This window comes from Paralichthys olivaceus, chromosome 23 (assembly GCF_024713975.1).
Source record: "Paralichthys olivaceus isolate ysfri-2021 chromosome 23, ASM2471397v2, whole genome shotgun sequence".
Classification (NCBI taxonomy): Eukaryota; Metazoa; Chordata; class Actinopteri; order Pleuronectiformes; family Paralichthyidae; genus Paralichthys; species Paralichthys olivaceus.
In genome coordinates, this window is record NC_091115.1 from 13,396,223 (window position 1) to 13,418,506 (window position 22,284).

General features: G+C 39.6%; 1 protein-coding gene and 1 long non-coding RNA gene across 3 annotated transcripts in view; both read right to left on the bottom strand.

Moving 5' to 3' along the window:
• Window positions 1–7,807, bottom strand: part of LOC109632885 (uncharacterized) — a 51,593-nt gene extending 43,786 nt beyond the window's left edge. Inside the window, exon 1 of the long non-coding RNA XR_002202971.2 lies at window positions 7,618–7,807. This is a non-coding gene — a long non-coding RNA (uncharacterized lncRNA). The remainder of the gene's footprint in view (window positions 1–7,617) is intronic.
• A 1,337-nt stretch (window positions 7,808–9,144) lies between these two features.
• The window catches only part of ano2b (anoctamin 2b), a 59,969-nt gene continuing 46,829 nt past the window's right edge, over window positions 9,145–22,284 (bottom strand). Inside the window, exons 26-27 of one of the 2 annotated variants that reach the window (XM_069520111.1) lie at window positions 12,855–12,960; window positions 9,145–11,995 (exon numbers count right to left, since the gene is read on the bottom strand). In XM_069520111.1, coding sequence (XP_069376212.1) covers window positions 11,621–11,995; window positions 12,855–12,960 — 481 coding nt within the window. In that variant the 3' untranslated portion in view covers window positions 9,145–11,620. The remainder of the gene's footprint in view (window positions 11,996–12,854; window positions 12,961–22,284) is intronic. The other variant, XM_069520112.1, reaches the window with a different exon arrangement.

Consider the following 22,284-nt stretch of genomic DNA (forward strand, 5'->3'; position numbering starts at 1 on the left):
TTTTTTAGATCTAAGAGTATGGGACAGGGGTATTGAGGGATGAGGATGTCAGCCAGGCAAGACGGTGCAGGCCATTCAGTGATTTTAAAAACAAGAAATCGAATTTTAAAATCAATTCTAATAATGACGGATGAGTGTGGGTGTGATGTGCTCATATGTTCAAATTCTTGTAAGAACCCTTGCAGCTGTGTTTTTAATAGGTTAAGGGAGGTTTATCGATTTCTGGGCGGGGCCGGGGGAATAAAGACTTGCAGTAATCTAGATGGCTGGAGACAAGAGCATGAATAAGAGTTTGTGCAATATTGAACGAGTGGGATGATCATGACCAGATTTTGGGGCTAAAAGTCGTTTCCATTTCTAGTTTGACCAATGAGGCTTGATCCGGCATTGGTTACTGACAGGTTAACAGTGGAGAGCAAAAGAGCCAGAGCACACTGATCAAAATGCATGGCATAATAGAGATTAGCCAAAATGTGTTGATCTGTAGATCTAGTTACTATAGTCAGACTATCATCACTTCCGTCACTGTTGTGTATTCTGCTAAAAATGGAATTAAATATCTCTTCATTCTTCAATTAGCCAACTGAAGTTATATAACAGCCGCAAATAAAATGGTTTGATACGTTCACACGGCTTAATTAGGAAAGTATGAAAGAAAATAAACGCAGTGATACTGGAATCAAAACAAGGCAAGGGTTGTTAAAGCTTTCATTGGTGGAAAGAATGACACTCTTATAACTCTTCTTCAGTTGATAGTCATCTGAGACCACAATCTGCCCGTGGTGACATCGTGTTAACCAGGTGGCTCTGCTTTTGAAGAAAAACTCTTGATGAAAGGAAGAAGATAATCCTCAACTTGTTATCCATTACTTCTAAGTTTAGAGGCAATTTCAAATTCCAGGACTCAGGCTAATTACCTTATCTGGGCATAGATAAGGTGCAAAGTTTGATCCCGACTTAATGACGCCGAGCTCAGATTCCAACTCAGATGTAAAAAATAAACTGCAACATCTCAATATCGTCATTTTGATCAACTCAGCAGGAGATAATTTACTAAATGATTATTTAAAAAAAATAAAATTAATGATTTATTTAGTTTTTGTTGTTAAAGCTATGTATAAATGTATGTGTGAATGTGTGTATTGCTGCATTTGTTGATGCATTCCAGTAAATGTGATGTTTGTCTTAATATCAATGTGTGTATGTATTTTGTGGTTGCAGTATTTGTCCTTGCATCATTGTCCCTGCATGTGTATATTCTTCTGTCTTCAGAAACAAGATTTAAAAAATTCTGAGTATTCAGCTCACTATGGCCTTCTATGGTAAATGAAGGGGCTGAAGAAGAAACCAGCAGAAAATAGACATGAATTAAATAAAAGTCTGAGTCTGGTAGACACAAAACAAATGGCCAGAGTTGGTTGAGTAGTGTTCTGGACATGAGTATCCTAGGAAACAAACACTAGCAAACTCAAGATCATTAGACAATAACAAACAAGGACATCTTTAAGACTTCATATATACATACACAATTTTCATTTGTTTTTTGATGCTGTAAAAATGAGGTTCAATGTCAGAACCGACAGCTGAGACTGACTCATGGTTGGTCAAGTGCCTGTATCATGGTATATCTCTACCGCAGCTCTATCCCCAGATCGCTACAGCACAGACTCTGGTTCCAGATGTGTGTGCATATACAGGAGATATATATCTATATGCACACACAAAAAACGCAGCAAAATGTTATCTATCAGCGTATGAAGGTCATTTTATATAGGGAATGGAGGAGGATGAACTCCTACGCTGGAATGATTTGTAGTAACTCTTTCTACCTCACACACACACACACACACACACACACACACACACACACACACACACACACACACACACACACACACACACACACACACACACACACACACACACACACACACACACACACACACACACACACACACACACACACTCTCTCTTTCACACTTCAAAGTTAATGTATTTACGCAGATGGACAGAGGGTGTGTCTTAGCTGGAGGCTGGTGTTCTGTGTGCATGTGTATGTGTGCACAAGGTGTGGCCTGGGGCATTTTCCAGAGCGACACATGAATGCATTTAGAATGTATTCATATCAGAGTTCTATAGAACTCTTTCATTCTCTTTTCATTAAAGGGGAAAAAAACTAAAGCAGTTGACAGAGATGGAGAGAAGAGGAGGGGGAGGAGGAGATGATGGTGAGATGAGGAGGAACAGGTGTTTCCAGAGTGGTAAAGAGAAAGAAAAAAAAAGGAGGGTTATATGACTTCTAATGCAAAGTATAGTTGTGCCTGAGGTCACAGACGTACAGGATGGTGAACTCCCCTCGCTCCTTCCCACTGTATGTTTACCACTCTCTTCCTCTTCCCATGGGACCCCACAGTGTTTACATCCACCAGAGACTATGTTAATGTTGAAATGTGAATAAAGTGACAGTAGCTTCATGGTCAGTAATAATGTTACTGTTATCCTGCAAACCTCCGCAAAGGATGTTCTGTTATCTGTGAGTTTGTTCATTTAAAAAGAGACGCTGTAACGCTCCCAGCAGCCACATGTAACATCTTCAGTCTGTCAAATAATACTGAGCTCACTCTTTACGTACAGAAGTGATTCAATCAAGTGAACGTCTGTGCGTGTCTGTGTGTGTTTCATGAATCAGTTACAGCTCAGAGAGTTAAAGCGCTCGTACACACCCACAGTCCTTTCACACAGGGTTTCACTTTTCCTGGTCACATACAAACCATGCAGACTGTTTCATTTAGAGCTGCAACAACTAATAGCTTATAAAATTAATTGGCAAATAATTTAGTAATTGATTAGTCGGTTGCACGGCACCCTCTCCTGAGGTGGGGAGCGTAAACCAGCCAATCCCGTGCCTTGTGTAGGTCACATGACAACGCCGTCTCCTCTCTGGAGTGAACATTTTAAAAAATAGCACAGACGAACACCACTAACAGTACAACAGAGACAAAGCATCAAAAGTGTGGCAACACTTCACATTTAAGTGTTAGAGACTGTTAGCTGCAAACTGGTCAGGTTTTCTCTGAGGCGTTAATGTAAAGTGTTCACAGTTTTCATGTCTTTCACTTCCCCGACTCAAGGGGAGAGAGGGAGCAGTGGTGGTCGAGAGACCGAAAGGCTGAATGAAGAGAAAGCGAGCCGATAGCGAACACAAAGCAGTGAAACAAAGACACTAAACATAATTTAATGATAGTTTGACAGCGTTTCCATTTTAAAACACATAAACAACCTTGCTCTCTGTCTCAGGCACGTTCAGCAGGACAAGCATTATTTACATTAGTTAAACAAGTGTGATTATCCACAATTCACTTTATAGATGTCAGTGACACCACTTTTCCTAATCGTGCTTTCACTCTTAACTATTAGACATTTATTATTTTCAACATGAAAACAGTCTGACTTAATTCTGTTTTAACTACTCAAAACTTTAATTTTCTTCATCTGTAATTAGTAAGATTCAAACTATTTTTGTTACTTGTGTATGGTTTTTCATTATGATAAATTAATTACTACATTATAATCTTTAATTCCAGTTTCAGATGTTTTCAGTTTAATATTGTCGAGGCATAAAATTCAATTTTAGATACGTGAAACTAGAATTAAAATCAAAACAGCATTGTACTAGAAGATGAGGGGGCTTTTCGAATAAACTGCTGGTGAGGGAAAAATGTAGCTTCTGTCTTTAATCAATGAATTGAAAACTTTGGAATGTTAATATTCTTCAGTGGAAACTTGACCAATGTTTTTTTTTTTTTACATTAAAGCTTCTGCAAAACTGGTTTAACTGCAGCATTCAAGTGAATCATGAGTGAAACTACACATTTTATCAACACTAATCTTTTCTAATTAATAGTTTTACACATTTTTTCACTGACAATGTTATGTCTTTTTGGATTGGATTTTTTTTTGCACTTTAAATTGCCTTTCTACACTTGTTATTCCTGGAAGACTTCAATAGGTAGAGGTGCAAATATATGTCGACTTGAGACAAATCAGGGCGGGCCAGGAATTAGCCACAGGCAGGACGCACCCTCACATGAAGACATGTCAATGCTATCATTGGCAGCAGATCTGTCTGCAGTATATCTGCATTAACGATGAAGTGAACTGATGCACAATGTGTCAGATGAAGTTAAAGCTACTCTATAATGAACTGTTCTTAACAGGTTCTCAGTTGATGTGACAGCCAACCTCATTCAGAGGAAACACACACCTCATATAGATTTAAATATTGAACCATTTTGTAGCACATGGTACATTATATTTCATTACAACATAAATTACCACAGTATTTGCTGCTAATGGTGACCAGACCTTTGATTGTCAATAAGAGTTGCTTGCTTGTTCCGGTCACAGGACCTTAAGCAGACTGACACAAGTAGAAACTATGAATTCCCCTTTACTCTTGTGTCTTTTAGAGATCAACACTTCGATACGTGTAAAACAAGTAAAGACCTTGACAGTTCTATAAATTTGGGTTGAATAATATTCATAATGCAGAGTGAGTTTATGTATAGTCAAGCACATTGGCAGTAGGAAAGCATCTTTAAATTCATGTGTGATTTGATGTATGAGAAAGTGTCAGTGACTTGTTAAAGAGTTCCTAACAAATCTTTTGTGGAAACTCCACAAGTCAGCAATGATCGCAGGCCGTGGCCTGTTGCATAATAAACATCCATCAACTGCTGGGCATCAAATGTGTCTGATGTCATGTGAGGTGATGATAAGTGCTCTGAAGATATGTTCACTAGCTTCCTTCTGTTGGTGCAAGTTGATGCTCAAACCTGTAGTCTAAAACGTTTTGGGCATCACTCGCACATGTTTAGGTTTGGGCTAAAAGATGATGACATAAAACGGAAGAATGGAAGGATCATGTTCGGTTTTGTTTATTCTTAATAATTAATTAATGCGTGAAAACAACAAAATCTGAAAAAAATGAAAACAGGATTCCAGAAGAAACCCCAGCTGATTATGTACAAGAATCATGATCTTTCTTCTAAGCAAGAAAATCTTGATTCTCATTTTTCCAGAATTTGCAGCCTTAGAGTCCAAGCAGAAATTAAAAACCAAGTAAACATGTCTTTTTTTTTCCACAGTCCTGTCTAGATGCTGCCGGTCAGTCTCTTGTGGTCATAAATTTACAAAAATAAACACTAACAGAGCACTTGTCTTTTAGGGCAGAGGGTTATTTTCTTAACTTGATTTATAGGTGTGAGAAAAATAAGAAAGATGAACCTAGGGGAAAATGTTTTTTCCACTTAAAAGAAAACATTTTCATTACCTGTTCACAGATGAAAACAATTAATCTTATTTGCATTAGTCAATTTTCTATAAACCTTTTTCTAAAATCTAAAACATGAATACTTTTTAAATGTAACTTTGCAAAACTCCACTATTATTCCTAACTGTTCACGATCTTGTGATGCTACAGTGAGTGGAAAATTAGACATGCAAAAGTATACAAATTAAAATTTCCCCTCGCTCTGTCCTCCTATTGGCCTCCATCTACTTCTAAATAAAATCTATATTGTAATTTATTAGTACAACTTTTTTCCCCTTTCACAGCTTTTTGTCATCTATCCTTGTTTGGTGGAAAACCTGTGGGACTGTAAAAACACAGGTTTTACATCATTCTCAGTCTCTTTGTACCATCTGTTTCGAATCGTAGCCTCACCCTATTTATTCCCTTTTGCTACATTTTGTCTTTAATGCTTGCATGAAGGCTTGTCACAGGTTTGTGTTATTCCCCTCACCCTGCAATGTGATCAATTTCAGGCTGAAGCTCGGACACCAGAAACCCAAACATTAACGGTTCCTGAGAGCAGGGCTTTTCAAATGAAGCTATATGCTTTAACACTGTATACTCTGACTATAGTGAGCCTTCAGCCTATGTAATCATGTCTGGAAACACACCTAGTCAGCACATCTGACTGATGAATTTACAGTTGGCTGCAAATGTGCCCTCAACATTACCTGGGTTTCAATCACAGCATGGGCATTTTTTTTTCCTAGAGAGCAGAAATGAAAATATCTGAACTAAACGTTTGAGTTAACTGGGTTCATTTGTTCTGGGGAAGCATTTAAAGCTCAAACGCTCCCAAAAACGGGCTGTTTTGTGGTTCCACTCAGCGTTTAGGCTAACACAGCTCAGCAAAAAACAAGAACTGGTCCACAACAGCGGCTGGCAGAGATGACGGCTCATTCCCAGTTAAACGTCAGGAATGTGTATACCATAATACTACATCCGGGACGCTGATTGCACGATACGCAAGCCACAACCCACAACCGAACAGCTGGTGTTGATCATCATCTTAATGTTGCAGTCATAAGCAGTTTGGAAGTAGACAGTTGCTGCAGCTTCTATATGTTGTTTCATGGCAGTGTTGGTGTCAATGACAAAGTTAGTGTGGTCCAAAGAAGTGCACATGCCGCTGACATTTCAACATGGTAAACAAGGATGAAGGGTGGAAAGAAGAAGATCTTGAAGAACTCTTAATTTGGATTCTAGCCCTTAGAGGTTGGCTTGGTTATTTGTTTCTGAAACACTTATCTTGTTCGTCAAAAACCTCTTCAAGTCCCAACAGTCTTAAATCATAGGCCGTGCAAAATTTCAAAAAATCAAGTAGGAACAACTTTGACACACAATTCATTCAAATATATTCACCGCCGCCCTTACAGTCAGACGAGGTTCAACACGTTACGTTGCTCTGCTCGTCTGTGGTGCTTATTCTGCTGCTGCTAAAACAGGCGAGCCCACAGATGGCAGTGGCGTGGTCCGAAGACGACAAACAGCCTCGCTGTTGATTGTTACTTCGCTATCACGGTGAAAACCCAAATACAATTTCCAAGTTTCCTCCATTTTCTTGACAAAACAACAGTTAGAAGTTAGTGAGCGAGCCACGGAAACACTGCGGCTTCTGCCAGTTGTCTCTCTGTGCACATTCATGACCTTTGAGGGCGTAGCTTTGACTAGATGCATTAGTTGCATTATTTACTCAGTGTGGCCTGCTGTTGCAAGCTTTTCCATGATTATCAACCCTGTAGCTTTAATCCAGTGGAATTACCTGATTCAGATAAGTAACCAAATACAACTTCTGGTAGGATTGAAATGTACCAGAAGATGAAAGAAACTATTTCAAGGACACACACACAGTACTATCAACAATCACTGCGTACAGTAACTGCGGTGAGGATTAGATCAGTTGTACTGCGCCAATTTGGCTCCAAACTACAGAAATGAAAAGAATCTTATATTCTGCTGCAACACGCATAGGAAGGAAGGAAGGAAGGAAGGAGAACACACACACACACACACACACACACACACACACACACACACACACACACACACACACACACACACACACACACACACACACACACACACACACACACACACACACTTCCTGTGGGCCATCAAGACCACATAATGTGAGTTACCCCAGCAAGGTGTTCTCGATCTATTTCTCTCACTCTTCAGCTCATATCTATATTTCAAAAGCCTTCAACAAACACAGATCACATCTATTTTCTCCTTCATTTCATACTTTGGCTCTCACTTCCTACCTGAACACGGTGGTGCAGATCCTTTTCTGAATGGAGGGCTGGGCTGTAATCCATGAGAATCCCAAACATTTGAGGATACTTCCAATTTGCTACAATTGCTTTCACCTGCCAAAGGCCACCATTTAAATCCACAGACAGGAAATGATGTCAGTGTAGCCTTCAGGGAAACTCAGAGAACAGAATGCCTGAGGTGGTCATTTTAAATGAAAAAAACACACACACACAACACAGCACAAACATTACATACACTAATTAACTAAAAGAGATGGATCCTCACAGGAAATCATGTGACACAAACAAATGTCCAATGTGTATTTCTTTTGCCGACATTATATGTATCCGCTGCTAATTTATCTAAAACTATAAAAGGGCTTTCAGTCTCTTCTTTCTTTGCAGAGCACTGAAAATAAATCCTGTTTTCTTTCAGCTTCAGTCAGCTTGTCATTTATTAAGGTTCATATCCATACACTCAGTCAGGATAAAACCACCAGAAAGAACTAGATAACCAACAGAACACTAGACTACGTATTGCTTCTGCCCCACTACTTGATATAACTGAAAATGAAAATGCAATTCTCCAATTTAGAAAAGTCAAAAAATGTAATGTGCAATAATACTGACCGCCTGTTTAAAGCTGCAAATACCAGAGAGAAGTCAAATCAATTCAGCTGCAGTTTGGGGGGAAAGCTGTGAGTTTGTTCTTAATTCTTTACTTACTGAAAGAGAAGTTACCTTAACCCCCCTGAAGTCTAACTCTAAGGAATAGTCTCACATATGTAGCAAGAACTACAACATCAGAAATATCTTCAGAAATGTTCAGAAACAATTATCATCATCCTAATAAAATGTATTTATGATCGTTTTACAAATGAAGTTAGGTATTCTCTCTTATTGTATTTCTGTTACGCTCTCCACCAATTCATGAGAAAAATATATGGGTTTTCATGAAATACAAGGGGCATGATCTTTAGTGTCTCCTGGCTTGATTGGAGTCATTTAAATAATGAAAATACATTTCTGTTGATTTTGTATTTGAACATAAACTGAACAGAACAATGTCTTTTATATAATTTTCTGTAGTGGAACAACCTGCGGGAAAGATGGAAGAAGGCAGGGGGAAACAACAGAACATTTTATCAGGAGTCCTGTCTTGACCAGCTGCCATTTTCAGGCACCTGATCAACTGGTTGCCAAATAAACTTCCCACAAGACGAATCCACCCCAGACTCTCTCCACTCCTCCACAGTGGAAAAGTCTACAAGAGTGAATGGGTACCTGAGATAATTATGAATATATTGTCATTTTAAATGCATTTCCTTGCGGGGTTGTCTATATACAATTTACTGTGTGGTTGCATTGCCACATTCTAGCAAGCAGAGAAACTTCAGCCTTGCAAGTTTAATATTTTCTTCTGGCCAGGAAATCTCACTAGGACTTTACGGCTTCATAAAAAGGTCAAACAATAAAATAGAAAAGAAAAGACCAATGAGAAATAAAGCAAACAAATCACACAACATGTAAAAATCATTTCATAATCCATCAACAATGCATGTATTTAGGAACTTCTACACCATCTTAAGTAAGGTAAGGGTCACATAAGATGAACATTTTAATGTTTCTTGAATGACAAAATCCAGTATCATATAGTAGTAACACTTCTAATTATGTCCTTGTCCTAACATCCACGTGAACACATTTAAAGTGAACAGTTGTCACTCAGTACTAACTGACACAGAAATACACAAAAGGCCTCATAAACAGCATTGAGGGCCGCATGTCGGTGATGTCACAAGAACTGGATATGGTGTTCCAAGATGGCGCCCAGTCATTCCAATTAGAGCCCTCTTAATTGGGAAATTTTTTGTTTGGGAGTTGCAATATCTGGTAATTTCTCCTCAACACAATTGGATCGATGTAAAAAAAAAAACAGCTTATGTTGTATAATTTGGAACAAACAGCACTGAGTCTGCAGGGGGTGTAAAAGGCTCAGCACTGAAATAACATGAACAAAAAGTACCATGTAATAAGATTTAGTCCTAACATTAGCAGGGTTAATTAGCTTCCAATGTCTGACTGTCAGTTTAGCTTGCTGATTTCTATACACAAACATATCACAAAGGATCTTCCCAAACATTGAATGTTGTCAAGGGACATGAAAAGAATTTCACCAACGCTGTCTTGTTAAGAAAGTTCTAATTGTTCTGTACTGAACTCTGAGAAGCTTGAGTAGTGAGCATAGACTGTATATAAAGATGGACGACGCTTCACCACTTCTTTCCTGTTGCACTAAAATGAAGCCATAATATCCTGGATATGGACACCGCAGTATCAAGCTCACTGCCAATCATGAGTCGATCTCAGCTGTCAATCAAGACATTTCACCATGTTTTTATAGCATCAAATTAAAATGAAAAACATGCACTTTGACTCCTCCACTAACATGGAGGCGGCAGGGTTTATGACTTATAATGCAGCCAGCCACCAGTTGGCAATCAAGATGATTTTGCCTAACTTTTTGGGGACTGTCATGTCGTCTATCTTTATCTACAGTCTATAATATTGAGTCATAGAGATTTTTGACACTTACTTATCTTTATTATTTTACATCATTACTGTCAGTTATGGAGTCACACAATCTATAAAATGAGCAGCATTGTATTGTGGGATTGTTGGTAGAGAGTAGCTTACATGCCATTTCTTTTCACCTCATGTGTTTTTGCCCTTAAAAAATGAGGGCGCAAGTGTTAGCCAACAAGCAGAAGTTGTCTAAACATTAAATCTATCAGATGTATCTGAGTACTGGAAAGACTGATTCAGTCAGAAACAGATGGTCCTGTTAAAATCTGTGTACCGTCTGTGTTTCTCAACAAACCTCCAATCAGAACTTGCATCACACTCTTTACTTCTCTTATGAGAACTCCTCTGTTTGGGTAGAAGGAATCCAATTTTATTACTTACCTGCATGAAAGTTAGTGTAAAGTCTGGTATTTTATAATGATGGAATGCTTATGAAGTATTTGTTTCCATGATAATAAAAACATTGATCATTTCTAGCTATTCACAGTTGCAAAGATTTAACAAACTGGAGTCATCAGGTAATTCTACCGACAGCTGTAAACGACCATATGGCTAACAGGTAAAATGCTTCACAATTCATCTAATTCTAAAACTGTAGCTTGGACTGGAATCTAATAGTGGCATACAACAATATGCCACATTGGCATGTGCATCCATCCATCAGTACGTACAGTGAAGTGAGAGACAATGAGCAGCAGATGTATCGTGACTAGCAATCTTAGTAGAGTCTGAAAATGATTCAAAGAGATTCCTGAATTTTATGAAGAAAAATGAACTTGAACACAATGACTGGTGTAAAAAAAAAAAAGGAAAAAGAGAAAATGATTAGCTCTTCTATGAGGCTTGTGTGCTCTCGGTATGATGCATCGGAAAGCATGGAAACTGTGGAATGTCGGAGCTGCTACAGATTCAGTTAAAAACAAAATGACATAAAGAGCATAAGCACAAAAAGCAGGCAACTCCTGACAGTCCCCAGCTCTAATAGTAAGCCACAATGTCCATCAATCAGTTTATGTTGAATCAGTGGATCTGTCCATTAGTTCATAGATCTGTCTTTTCTCCAGTCTCTTCCACGTTCCTGTAATATTACATTGTTCAGCCTAATACACTAATTATTGCTTGTCTACGCTATGAAGCTAGTGTTGCTCACTATGTAATTTATTTTTACCAAAAAGTAAAAATGATAACACTATCAGGTGAACAGTCGCTGCAAATAGGAACAACATACACACCCATTCAACCAGTGTGACATTCAACCAAACTTGAGACCAATTAATCAAATGTCATGTTCAGAATAAGGCTGTGACGTCTTTAATCACAGCGCTACAGTGTCGAACACACCTGGACACAAGACACACTGTCAAAGACGTGTACAGACCAAATCGTCCGAGCAACACAGTCCTGAGTTACCCCCCGCAGATGTGTGTCACACCGCTGTGTGTTTCGAATTTTCATTTTCATTCAACGGTGGAATCTTCCTGCTGAACTGGCTGAAGCTGGCGGCCCTACACCTCGCCCTCGGCCCTCCTCCGTCTCCGGCCGAGGCCTGCGTGGGGCCTGGGGGTAGAGTGCTGTAGCGGCCTGGGATGGAGAGGCCCTGTCCTGGGTGGAGCACGTGGCTGCCTGGCTGCAGCGTGGTGTCCTTGGCGAAGAGGCTCTGGATGAGCTGGAATTTTTCCTTCTCCTCCCTCAAGAAGACGTCCACCAGGAGCTTCTTCTCCCGCTTTAGCTGCTCCACGATGGTTTTTGGGACATCAGGGATCACCCAGGCGACCACGAGGCTGAGGAACATCACGAGGTTCTGGAGCACAGAGTAAGATAAAGGGATGGATGCAGAGATGATTGTTTACAAAATATCAACCGAAGCACAACTATCAGATATGTTTTGGAGTTGTTCAGATTGTCTTTTGCTTGTTTATTCTACGTGGATTTCCGGATATGGATTCACAATGGTGCTATCTGTCGTTCTCAGGCTACATCCATAGTACGTTATTTCAAAATTGCGTTTTGATACAAAAATGATCTAAAACCTATTTGTCTGAGTGACTGAGTTATGTCTCTGAAAAGGAGTACGATTTCACGTTGCCTCACTTCTCTCCCTCCTAGATGCTCGAGATCGCGCCTCGCAGTCTGAAAACCTTGAATGTAGAGACTTGAGAGACATAACGATTCCCTAAATTCAGTTCACATGTTCGAAAAGAAGACATCTCCGACCGCTCTGCTGCTGAAGGACATTTGGTATACACATGTCACTGATGGGTTGAAAGCGGAAAGATTTATTTATCAAAATGGGCTGGTGGGAAATTGACTACGGCATCTGGTCATGTCTGCGACCATAATGAGAATCCCACAAGATCCAGCTAATTAGAACTGACTGGTCCACAACCGCATGCACACACAATTACTTTGAGTTTTTTTTTACAATACAAATCATTTCCATACAACTGAGCTACAGAAAATGGGCAATAGATCAACACGTACAAAATCTATAAACACAAAACGGTGTGTTTTTTACTATACTGCAACTTATGTGGTGAAAACTGAAAAAACATAACCATGAATGCACCTGTTAAAGCTCTAACACTATGTGTTATATGCTTATTATTCTGTGTCGGCTGGAAAAAGCATCAGAGCAAACAAAAATCAATGAGATCACATACTTGGAACAATATGACAAAAGCCAGTCGTGCAGCCAGGACACACCAGTAGTGTTTGGAGAACTGGTACGCGTCAGGAGACCAAGGGGGCTCCCTGTAGTCTTTGTACCTAGAACAAAAACACACATGTAAAGATGATGGACGATGGAAAGAAGAGGTAACTCAAATTCCTTTTGTTTTATCGTCTTGTGCTTGATGGGAAATAAATAGAAAAATGTACTGGTTAGAATCGAGCAGGTGGTTAGCATGAGCGGCAAAACAAAGACGGACCACCTACACAACAACAATCCCAGTCGGAGCATAATCTAATGAAGTCACCACCCGCTGTGTTGGACAGGTGATCGCTTCAAGTCTGTCTCAGGCCAAAGATGTCTCCTCCACTTTTATTTCCAACCCTGATTTATCTTTACCAGAGACAAAACCTCATTACTACACATGACTCCTTCCCTCAGCTTGGGACCTGACAAGAAGTGCAATAAACTTTATTAGGACTCCTTTCCTTTGTTTTCTTTGTAGTAAACACTCTTTATTGTGCTGGCAAAACAAACAGGCTGAAAACTCGAACCACATGTGGAGCTGTAAAGGCCGGCGTTCTCTTGATGAGGACGAGAGAGGAGAGGGAGACGAGATAGGAAGGAAAAGGGAAAGAGGCAGAAAAACAACAGGAATAAGTAAAGACAAAGAGAATAATTCATTTAACAAGGCAGGATGAGAACACACACACACACAAACACACACACACACACACACACACACACACACACACACACACACACACACACTCTTATCTGTTGGCCATCAGAATTGTGGAGTCCAGTTGCAGTTGAAGCCCGATGGAGTGAAGGCTCTAACTCATGGAATTGAAAACATATTCCTCAGCCAAACTTTGTCTTTTTATTTATAAAATTAAATTCTATTTTTGGTTAAACACTGAAGCAAAGTTTTCCTTATTTGTCACTGACATGCTGCTGTTTTGAAACAGGCCCAATGACTGTTGGGTGTAAAACTTTTTTGTCAATCTGCTGTTACGACAGGGAGTAAAAGATGAACAAACATCTGGTTTCAACAACACTGATAGTTCAGATGAGACTACTTACTATGTGTGGTATAAGTAACATGCCATAAGACTAAAAAGCTCCATGTCTATACCAAATAATTTGGTGTATAGTGTGTGATTGGACTGTACTTCAGCAGAAAGCAAACAATCTGTCAAATGTGTATTTCTGATCAGAGCAGGGGGACAATGCTGCCAAAAATCACATGAGTCGTGAGTTTGCAAACATGTGGGCAGATCTCTGTAATGTGTCATAAACTAGACTCTGAAACAACAGACTGCAGTAGTGCAGGTGTCTGCAAAGTTTTAAAAGCTTGTTTTCCAGTGTATGTGCACCAGTTTTCAAATCACCATTTACACTGTTTTAAAACTGAAAAACAAATGGATGCACTTGGAGAACGGCGACAAATTTAAAACTCTGAGGATGTGTTGAAGAAACACTGTAAAATGTGTGCTGCATGTGTTGAAGGAGGAAGATACAAAATAATATTTGCAAAGAACATTTCTTTGGCAAACAATTCGTTTTTCAGACGATCAAAACATTATGAAAAGGCTTAGTTTCAATCACGCAAAATCTTTTAAGTAGATTTCAAGCTTTCAAAGTGTTTTGTTACTTTTGGAATATGGCAGGATATTCATCCCATACTGGAAAACCTATGTTCAGGAGTTCGTGGTACAAAGCCAAGTTGTGACCATGTGGATGCAATCACTCCTACATAACATAAATAGGGTCTCACCCTCTGTTCCACTGTAGGGTTTATTTATAATGTAAGTGTTTGTCATTTTATGGAAACCTGAGTCTGCACCTCAGCAGAACAGCCAGCTGGGCTGAGAGTGTGGGTGCTTAAAAACCTGCAGCACAAAAATACATTTATCAGTGCAAACAGCAACAAATGACTTTCCAGTCATATGAACCAGACGGCCAACAATCATCAGCGTTAATCTCGTCATCACACTGGTTTCACAGAGCGAGGTTATGTAACAACAGCCACTGTGGTGACAAGTGGTATTTACATCCTGATTAGACGGAGACATAGAACGACAGAGATTCATCTGTGATGTGTAAATTTTGTCTACTTAAATAGTTTGTGGGTTAGAGAGCTTGTTTTGTTTTTGTCATCAATTGTCATTAACATCACATTAACATCACAATTATTACATAAGCATAATTACATGAGCTGACTGCTTTTAAATGGAATGAGATCTTGGCTTGTGAAACATCCTGGCGAAGCACCATATGTGTTTACTGCTTCTTGAACTGCTGTCCTCCTCCAAAGAGGTGACATTTTCACCATTTGTTTGTCTGTAAACAGGATTACACAAAAAAATACTGAAAAAATGTCCACAAAACTTGGTGGACAGGTGAGACACGGGCAAAGAGAGACGTCAATAAATTCAAGGGCGGATTCCAAAAAAATTATTTGATCACTTTCTGTAATATTGTGAGAGTGTATTAACATTTTCAAAAATTTCCAGGGAGTAAATCATTGATCGGTATTGTTCGGTATCTATGTTCTGTATAAAAAGAGTATTTTGGCATGGACTTGGTACTGGCATCGGTTCTTATGATAAAATAAGTTCATTCAATCAATCCCATTTAATATGTATAGCTCAGCAGAAACTATGAGGTCTGACTATCTGCATGGGCGTTAAAATCATTATGGACAGTGGTGGGATTAGCGGGTGCAGGCACGTGGCAAATAGCACTGCACATACCAAGTTAGAGATCTCTAATGTTATTACAAATATGTGTTAGTATATTTTGCTTCATTATGAAGCTGTGGCAGGATAAATTTGAATATAGATGGCCACCACAGTCTAAATAATCAATGGGAAACACTTGCTGTTATACTTGGTTATATCATGGTGGTATGCAGTCGACCAACTCTATAAAATGTTACAGGAACAGGCTTCCATATTTATCTAAGAGGGGAGTTTACAGTGGAGGGACAGGGGAGGGAGTCGGCTGTAGTGGGGTCTGCAGACCCTCTTGGCTTTATGTTACTACATATAGTATTCCTTTCAAGGCTGAGACAGCAGACAGTCCCCCTCTTTGTTAATCTTAACATCTTTAGGAACAAATCCATCCTCTCAAATCACTGAATGCACAGAGGAGATAAAAGACATTTAAGTGATTTACTGTGGAGTCATAGCTGCAGACAGAGCCAGTCAGCTTCAGGACATTAAGACAGAGTCACAGTCAAATAAAGACATAAGTCACTAATCACTCATTTAACCACACAGCTTAAAGAAAGAAAATCGAGGACATCAAGATGAAAACGTGTCAAATGTAGTTGAAGATTAAATTGAATGACTGCACATGTTTCCTGCAGAATAATGTCCCTGAAGCTCATGATATACCAATGAATAAATGAAAAAAAACTGCAAAACTACGTGGTTTATTTTAGAGAAGAACCAAGATCAGGCTCCAGATCCCCAAAAATGTATTTATCACTTTCTTTAACAATGCATTTGTTTGACATTCTCATTGATTTCCCAGCCAATAATTCAGAAAATTCGAAGAAAAAAAATCAGGCATATTTATGGGACTGAAATTGTTTTTAATTTTGTATATTTGTGTGCAGCTTGATTGAATTTAAGGGGACTGTTGGGCCTCAGCAGAGGAATGTATGCCCTGCTGATTATTTGTAACTGTAACTGTCAAAATGTAACAAAGGAGTCAAATCAAATCTCTCCCTCTCCCTCCCTCCCTCTCCCCACATTTCCTGTCCCTCTCTGCACTCTCTGTGTGAATGAAGGCTTGAACACAGCTAAATTGTCAGGCTATAAAACTTTAACATCAGGCTGTAACTTTATATGTTTTGCTTGTAAACTTTATTCTCCTCTGGTGAGTCTGATTTTCAAGTCTCGACGAGAACCTCCGAGCTCGACCCAAGAGCAGCATGGTGTGTTTGTCTCTGTACGACAGCTCTGTGAAAGACCGATAACCTGTATTGAATGTACCCTGATTCTTGCCCATATGTCCACTAGGACTGACCCGGCCCAAGTGGCGACCCACCGTCCTGCTCACATTGCTGAACTGCTGCTACCTTACAAGCCAGAGTGCAGCCTCAGATCCCGGCTTAAGACTAACGGTGACCGGGTTTTTGCAGTCAGGGCCCCTCACCTGTGGAACTTCCAGCCTGAGGATTTGAGGCTTGCAGATTCAGTGATATCTTTTAAATCCCTTCTCAAGATGCATGTTTTTAGGAAAGCTTTTAATTAAATCTGGTTTACAATAGTTTTTGTAATACAGTATGTCCTATCAGTTTCATTTGACCATAAATATTGGTGGGGGTCTTATTTGATTTGAATTTTGTATTTGGTTTTATTTGCCTCTGTCTTTCATATTTAATATTGTTTTAACTTTGTCAAGTTTTAACTTTTGTAAGTGCCATTGTAATAAAGTGCATCATTATTACTGATTTATGAATTGCTGCTTACAATCCTCGAGTTTGGGATTTTGTGCCATCTTGATTTTTTAAAATCAGAAGTAACCATATTTGGAGCAGCAGGGGGTGGAGCCTGACTGAGGGCTTGAGGATACTGCACGCCCACCTACCACCATTGGAAGGTACTAGCTGTCAATCACACTGTATCCACACCTCAAACGTGGTGCTTCATTATCAATTTGACTTTAAATGGAACCATGATTTACAAAATGAACATCATGCTGCGATAAAGAAGACCTGCAACTAAGGACTATGACCACAAACATCACGATAATAACTTAAGTATCATATATATTTTATGATATATCATTTAATTTATTAGGTGTTCTTTCATTTTGTTGTTTGCCATGCTTACAGTGACAATTCAATTTTCTGATTCTGAGGTATAAAATGTTTACTGATGTTTTAAAGAAAGTGAGAATTAAAGTCATTCTCTCATAAATCGACTTGTTGCATCCTATGGAGTACAAGATTCAGGCACCTGGCCTCACTTCCCTGACTTGGATGTTACGCCCATTTTCATATACAGTCTATGCTCGAGCCCACAGCAGCCTTCAAAGATAAGAAGTACAGCTGAAGGATGGAGAGGATTGAGATTTTCACACAGCTTTGTTTAAAACAGATATATCTCCCTGTGTTGTAAAAGCTTAAAACAATCAGGTAAGTAAAACAGCAAAGGAATGCAGGAAACTGCGATGAGTCGTTCCACACATCAACTCAGAAGGAAGTTTAACGCTGACACAAAATAATCAGCCTCTCACTTCCACACACAGTCTGTCATGAAAAAAATCCTCTGAAGCTAAAACAGATGAAAAGGCATGATTGAGCTGTCTCACCAAGCACTTGACTAGCAGTATAGAAATAACAGAGCGGCTGAGAGAAATGTGTCTGTGTGTTTTAGCAAGGTCTTATGGTGTCTGATTCTTTCTCCTTATACAGTCATGTGTGAGGAATGCTGCCTGTGAGAGGCAACTCTTCCCTCTCTCTCTCTTTTCTTTGATCTGTTCATCTTTCCCTCTTTCGTTCATAGATAATTCATATTCGTTTGTCCCTGATAAACTTCCTGTGTGAACAAGAATCCACGTTCTGTCACTTTAACTCAACTCACCTGGGTGGAATTAAAAACCAAATGCTGTCCAAGAGCACTTCTCTCTCTTTTGTGTGTGTGTGTGTGTGTGTGTGTGTGTGTGTGTGTGTGTATGTGTGTGTGTGTGTTCTGGACGCTCCATGTTTGGATATAATAGTGCAGCCCAGCAGCAACTGGAGCATCTAACTATATATTCTTTCATAAGACTGCTCAATGAGATTATGATTAGTATGTGAGGGACCTGAGAATGTGTGTGTGTGTGTGTGTGTGTGTGTGTGTGTGTGTGTGTGTCTGTGTGTCTGTGTGTGTGTGTGTGTGTGAGTGAGTGTGTGTGAGTGTGTGTGAGTGTGTGTGAGTGTGTGTGAGTGTGTGTGTGTGCGTGCGTGTGTGTGGTACAGGTATTCCTCATGTTGTGGGGACCTACTGTAAATCTGTAAACTCAGTAACATTATGGCGTCTTGTTTGATTATTACAGTCAACATCTTTTACAGCTTTTCACATCTCACATCCACTCCATTCATAATTTTTTGTTTTGAAACAGTATTTTAAATGAAAACGATCTTAGTCCAAATGAGCCTTTTAGCACAGCATCAGTAATAATCCATTAACTCACCTGCAATCACATATCAACTGACCATTTCTCATGTGAGCTTGAAGCAGATGTTCTACTCTGCAGTTGGTTGCTTTGCACAAAATACCATGAACCAGAAACAGAAATGGTGAAAAGAAAGGATTTCCTCTCTTGGACCAATAACGAGGTGAGACTGTTACCGACGGCTGTGGCTCAGGTGGTATAGTGTGTCGTCCGCTGACCAGGAAATTGGAGGTTTGATTCCCAGCTCTTCTAGACTGCACCCTGAAGTATCTTTGGGCAAGATACTGAACCCCTGATTGCCTCTTATAGAAGTGTGTAAATGGTGTGTAATAAAAAGGTCCATCTACCATTTCAGGGAAGAAGAACCAATCAGGAAGCGAATGTGGGTCATTGTTCCCAAACCTCTGTTTCTACAACGCAGCCCCTGACTTTTCAAACTAAAACACGGTAAAACAAAGCAGTGTAGGCAGGTGTAAACGTAGCAATGGTGATCGCGTGTAAGAGGGACAGAGAGAGTGTGCGTGTGTTATCTGTTATAAATATAAATGTATATTAAATTATTATTTTAGAACAGAACTTAGTGCTAGTTTATTCCATCTGTCTTTCTCAGCTGCACCAGTATCAGCCGCAGGGGCGGACTTAAATGTTAATTAAGTCCGGGAATTTTAGTTCATCCCGGTGCACAGTGCCAATTCATTAGCCAATACAGTGCCTCCTGCATGAGATCCGGGAATAAATCTGCAAACAAACAAAGGTCACACCATTCCCAACCTCACAGGACACACACACACACACACACACAGACATGCATTACCAAATATGGCTGCTGTCAGGTAAAGCTCTTAAAACAGCATCTCTCTTTCTGCTGCGTGTGAGAGCATGTGCGTGTCATATGTCAGCGACACTGCTTTTCAAAGTCAGATTTTTTCCCATGTCATTTGTATCTCTCTGTCACCCTCTCTGTCCATGGAACGGTTAGGAGCAGACTACAGGGACAGCGTCTGTCATCCAGCACCCTTTGATCCAAAAGTCACTTCCATCATGGGTCTGGTGATTACAGATAGCGGGAGGAGGGATCCAAAGTTCTGGGCCACCATGTTCCAGATAGTCTTTGACAGATAAAGGGTCCTGATCACACGACAACCATCTGTCATTTCAGAGTTTTAACTTAAGAGAAATTAGATGAGAAAAGTTGGACTTTGTAGTCAGGAGGCATTGATAGCAATGTGCGTGTGGAAATTTCTGTTGCTCATGTGCTGTTAAACAAACATGTGGCTTGGGAACCTCCGTTTTTTCAGCGAGTGGGCTACGCTCACCAAGTCAAAATTTAAAAAACATTCCCAAATACTTGATCTTATGTCCACACACTCGCAAGACTGCAGCAACTACAATACTGCTCAGACCCACTCCATTGATTTTAATAAATAAGGACCTAATGCTGTAGCTCAACACTTTATTTTAGCACTCACATCAATGAGACAAAAGGTAACCATAACTCAAAGTACAGCATATAATTAAATAAACCCAGAAGAAGTAAGAACAATGAATCAAGACCTTTGGGTAACAAGATTTGTACAAGCCAACTTCCTGTCAGCTCAAGGAACAAGCACTGTCTTGACGTGAAGCAGGTTTTATGTCTAAGAGTACCACCATCATCATACTTCTGCTGAGAGAGAATCATTTCCCACATACGAAAACTCTGTGGGAACGATTTGTAGATAAATCTCCCTCATTTTTGATTTTATCATCGTTTGATTTATCGGTTTTCGCTGCGTGCGTATTGTTTGCTGTCGCTGTGGTCTTTGACGAAATATGATTTGATTTAAACCTAACTCCTGTCGGCGGAGGTCAAAGAAATACAAACATCCCTGGAGTAAAACTTTCTTTTCTCCTGCCCCCTCCACACAAATGTCAGAGGTCAGCTAAAGATCAGTACGCCACTGACTGGATGTCATGATTCTCTCAACATTAGCAGAGGCTTTGACCTCAGTCACCTACAAAGCACCACATTTTACAAGACTATATCAATAACAACCGCTATAACGATCACAAATCTGTCGTTGGCACGTGGTTATGTGTTGGCAATCACAATTAATGAGTCCTCTCTCTGCCAGTGTTGTGCTCTGCTGGGGATTTTCCAACAGGTTAGTGTAATGACCAGCAGGAAGCCACTCAGTAAGAACAGAGCGGGCAGATTCCTTCCAGCTGTCGACGTGATCACCACATTAAATGCAACAAGAATGCTAACCTACTTTAAGGAGCTATTTGTGGTGTATTCGGAAATTACGACCAAGTTTGTGGAAAAGGGAAAATAACAGCAGATAAGAGAACAAAAGGAATGACAGGTGACAGATGAATTTTAATTTGTTATGTTCAGAGAAACTATGACCCAATGAGGTAAAAAAAAAAAATCACCTGCTGCTTGCACTCAGGGTTTCCATAAAAAAATATAACAACCGTTAACAATGGCTTCATTCAATTTTAAAGTTGAAACCGAGACAGTGTGCCAGAGAGCAAGAATAAGCACAAGAGCAGGAACCTGACGATAAACAACTAAATGGAATTCAGACAAACAACCATTGAGTGAATTCACACCTACGGTCAATTTAGAGTCTCCAGGCAACATAACCCCAAGCTGCATGGGAAATCGTGGGAGGAAGCTGGAGTTCCTGGGAAAAACCCACAGAGACACGGGGAGAACATGCAAAACTAAAACGGGCCTCACACTAAGAACCTCCTTGCTTTGCTGCCCCTCTCATCCATTATTCGTTATATTTAACTTTTCCTCCTGTCAAAAGATCTTTTTTGTGTAAAAAGGACTGTGAAGTTCTGCATTTGTTGGTTGTCCCACATATGAGCCTGAATAACCAGCGTTTTTTTTTAAATGACTTAATGTACTGTATCTGATTGAAATAATTCTGTTGCAAATGTGGCTGCCTCTACATTACCTCTGTGCTTTTCAATTCATTTTATTCAAGGTTATCTTTAAAAAAATATATATATATATATATAATTCCATTTTTTGCATCTTGCCTTTATTTAAATCTCTACAAAGAGACAATAAACAAAAGCAGAGACATGACATGAAACACAGGCTCCGTCACCGGGAGCTGAACCATGGACATTTTGGTTAAAGGCTTCACCACAAACCATGAAGGTTTATTTTTAGCACATATTGGTTGTGGCATTTGACCTTGAAAGGAAACTTAGAGTGAAAGCGAGACAAACAAAGGGACCTGAACCGA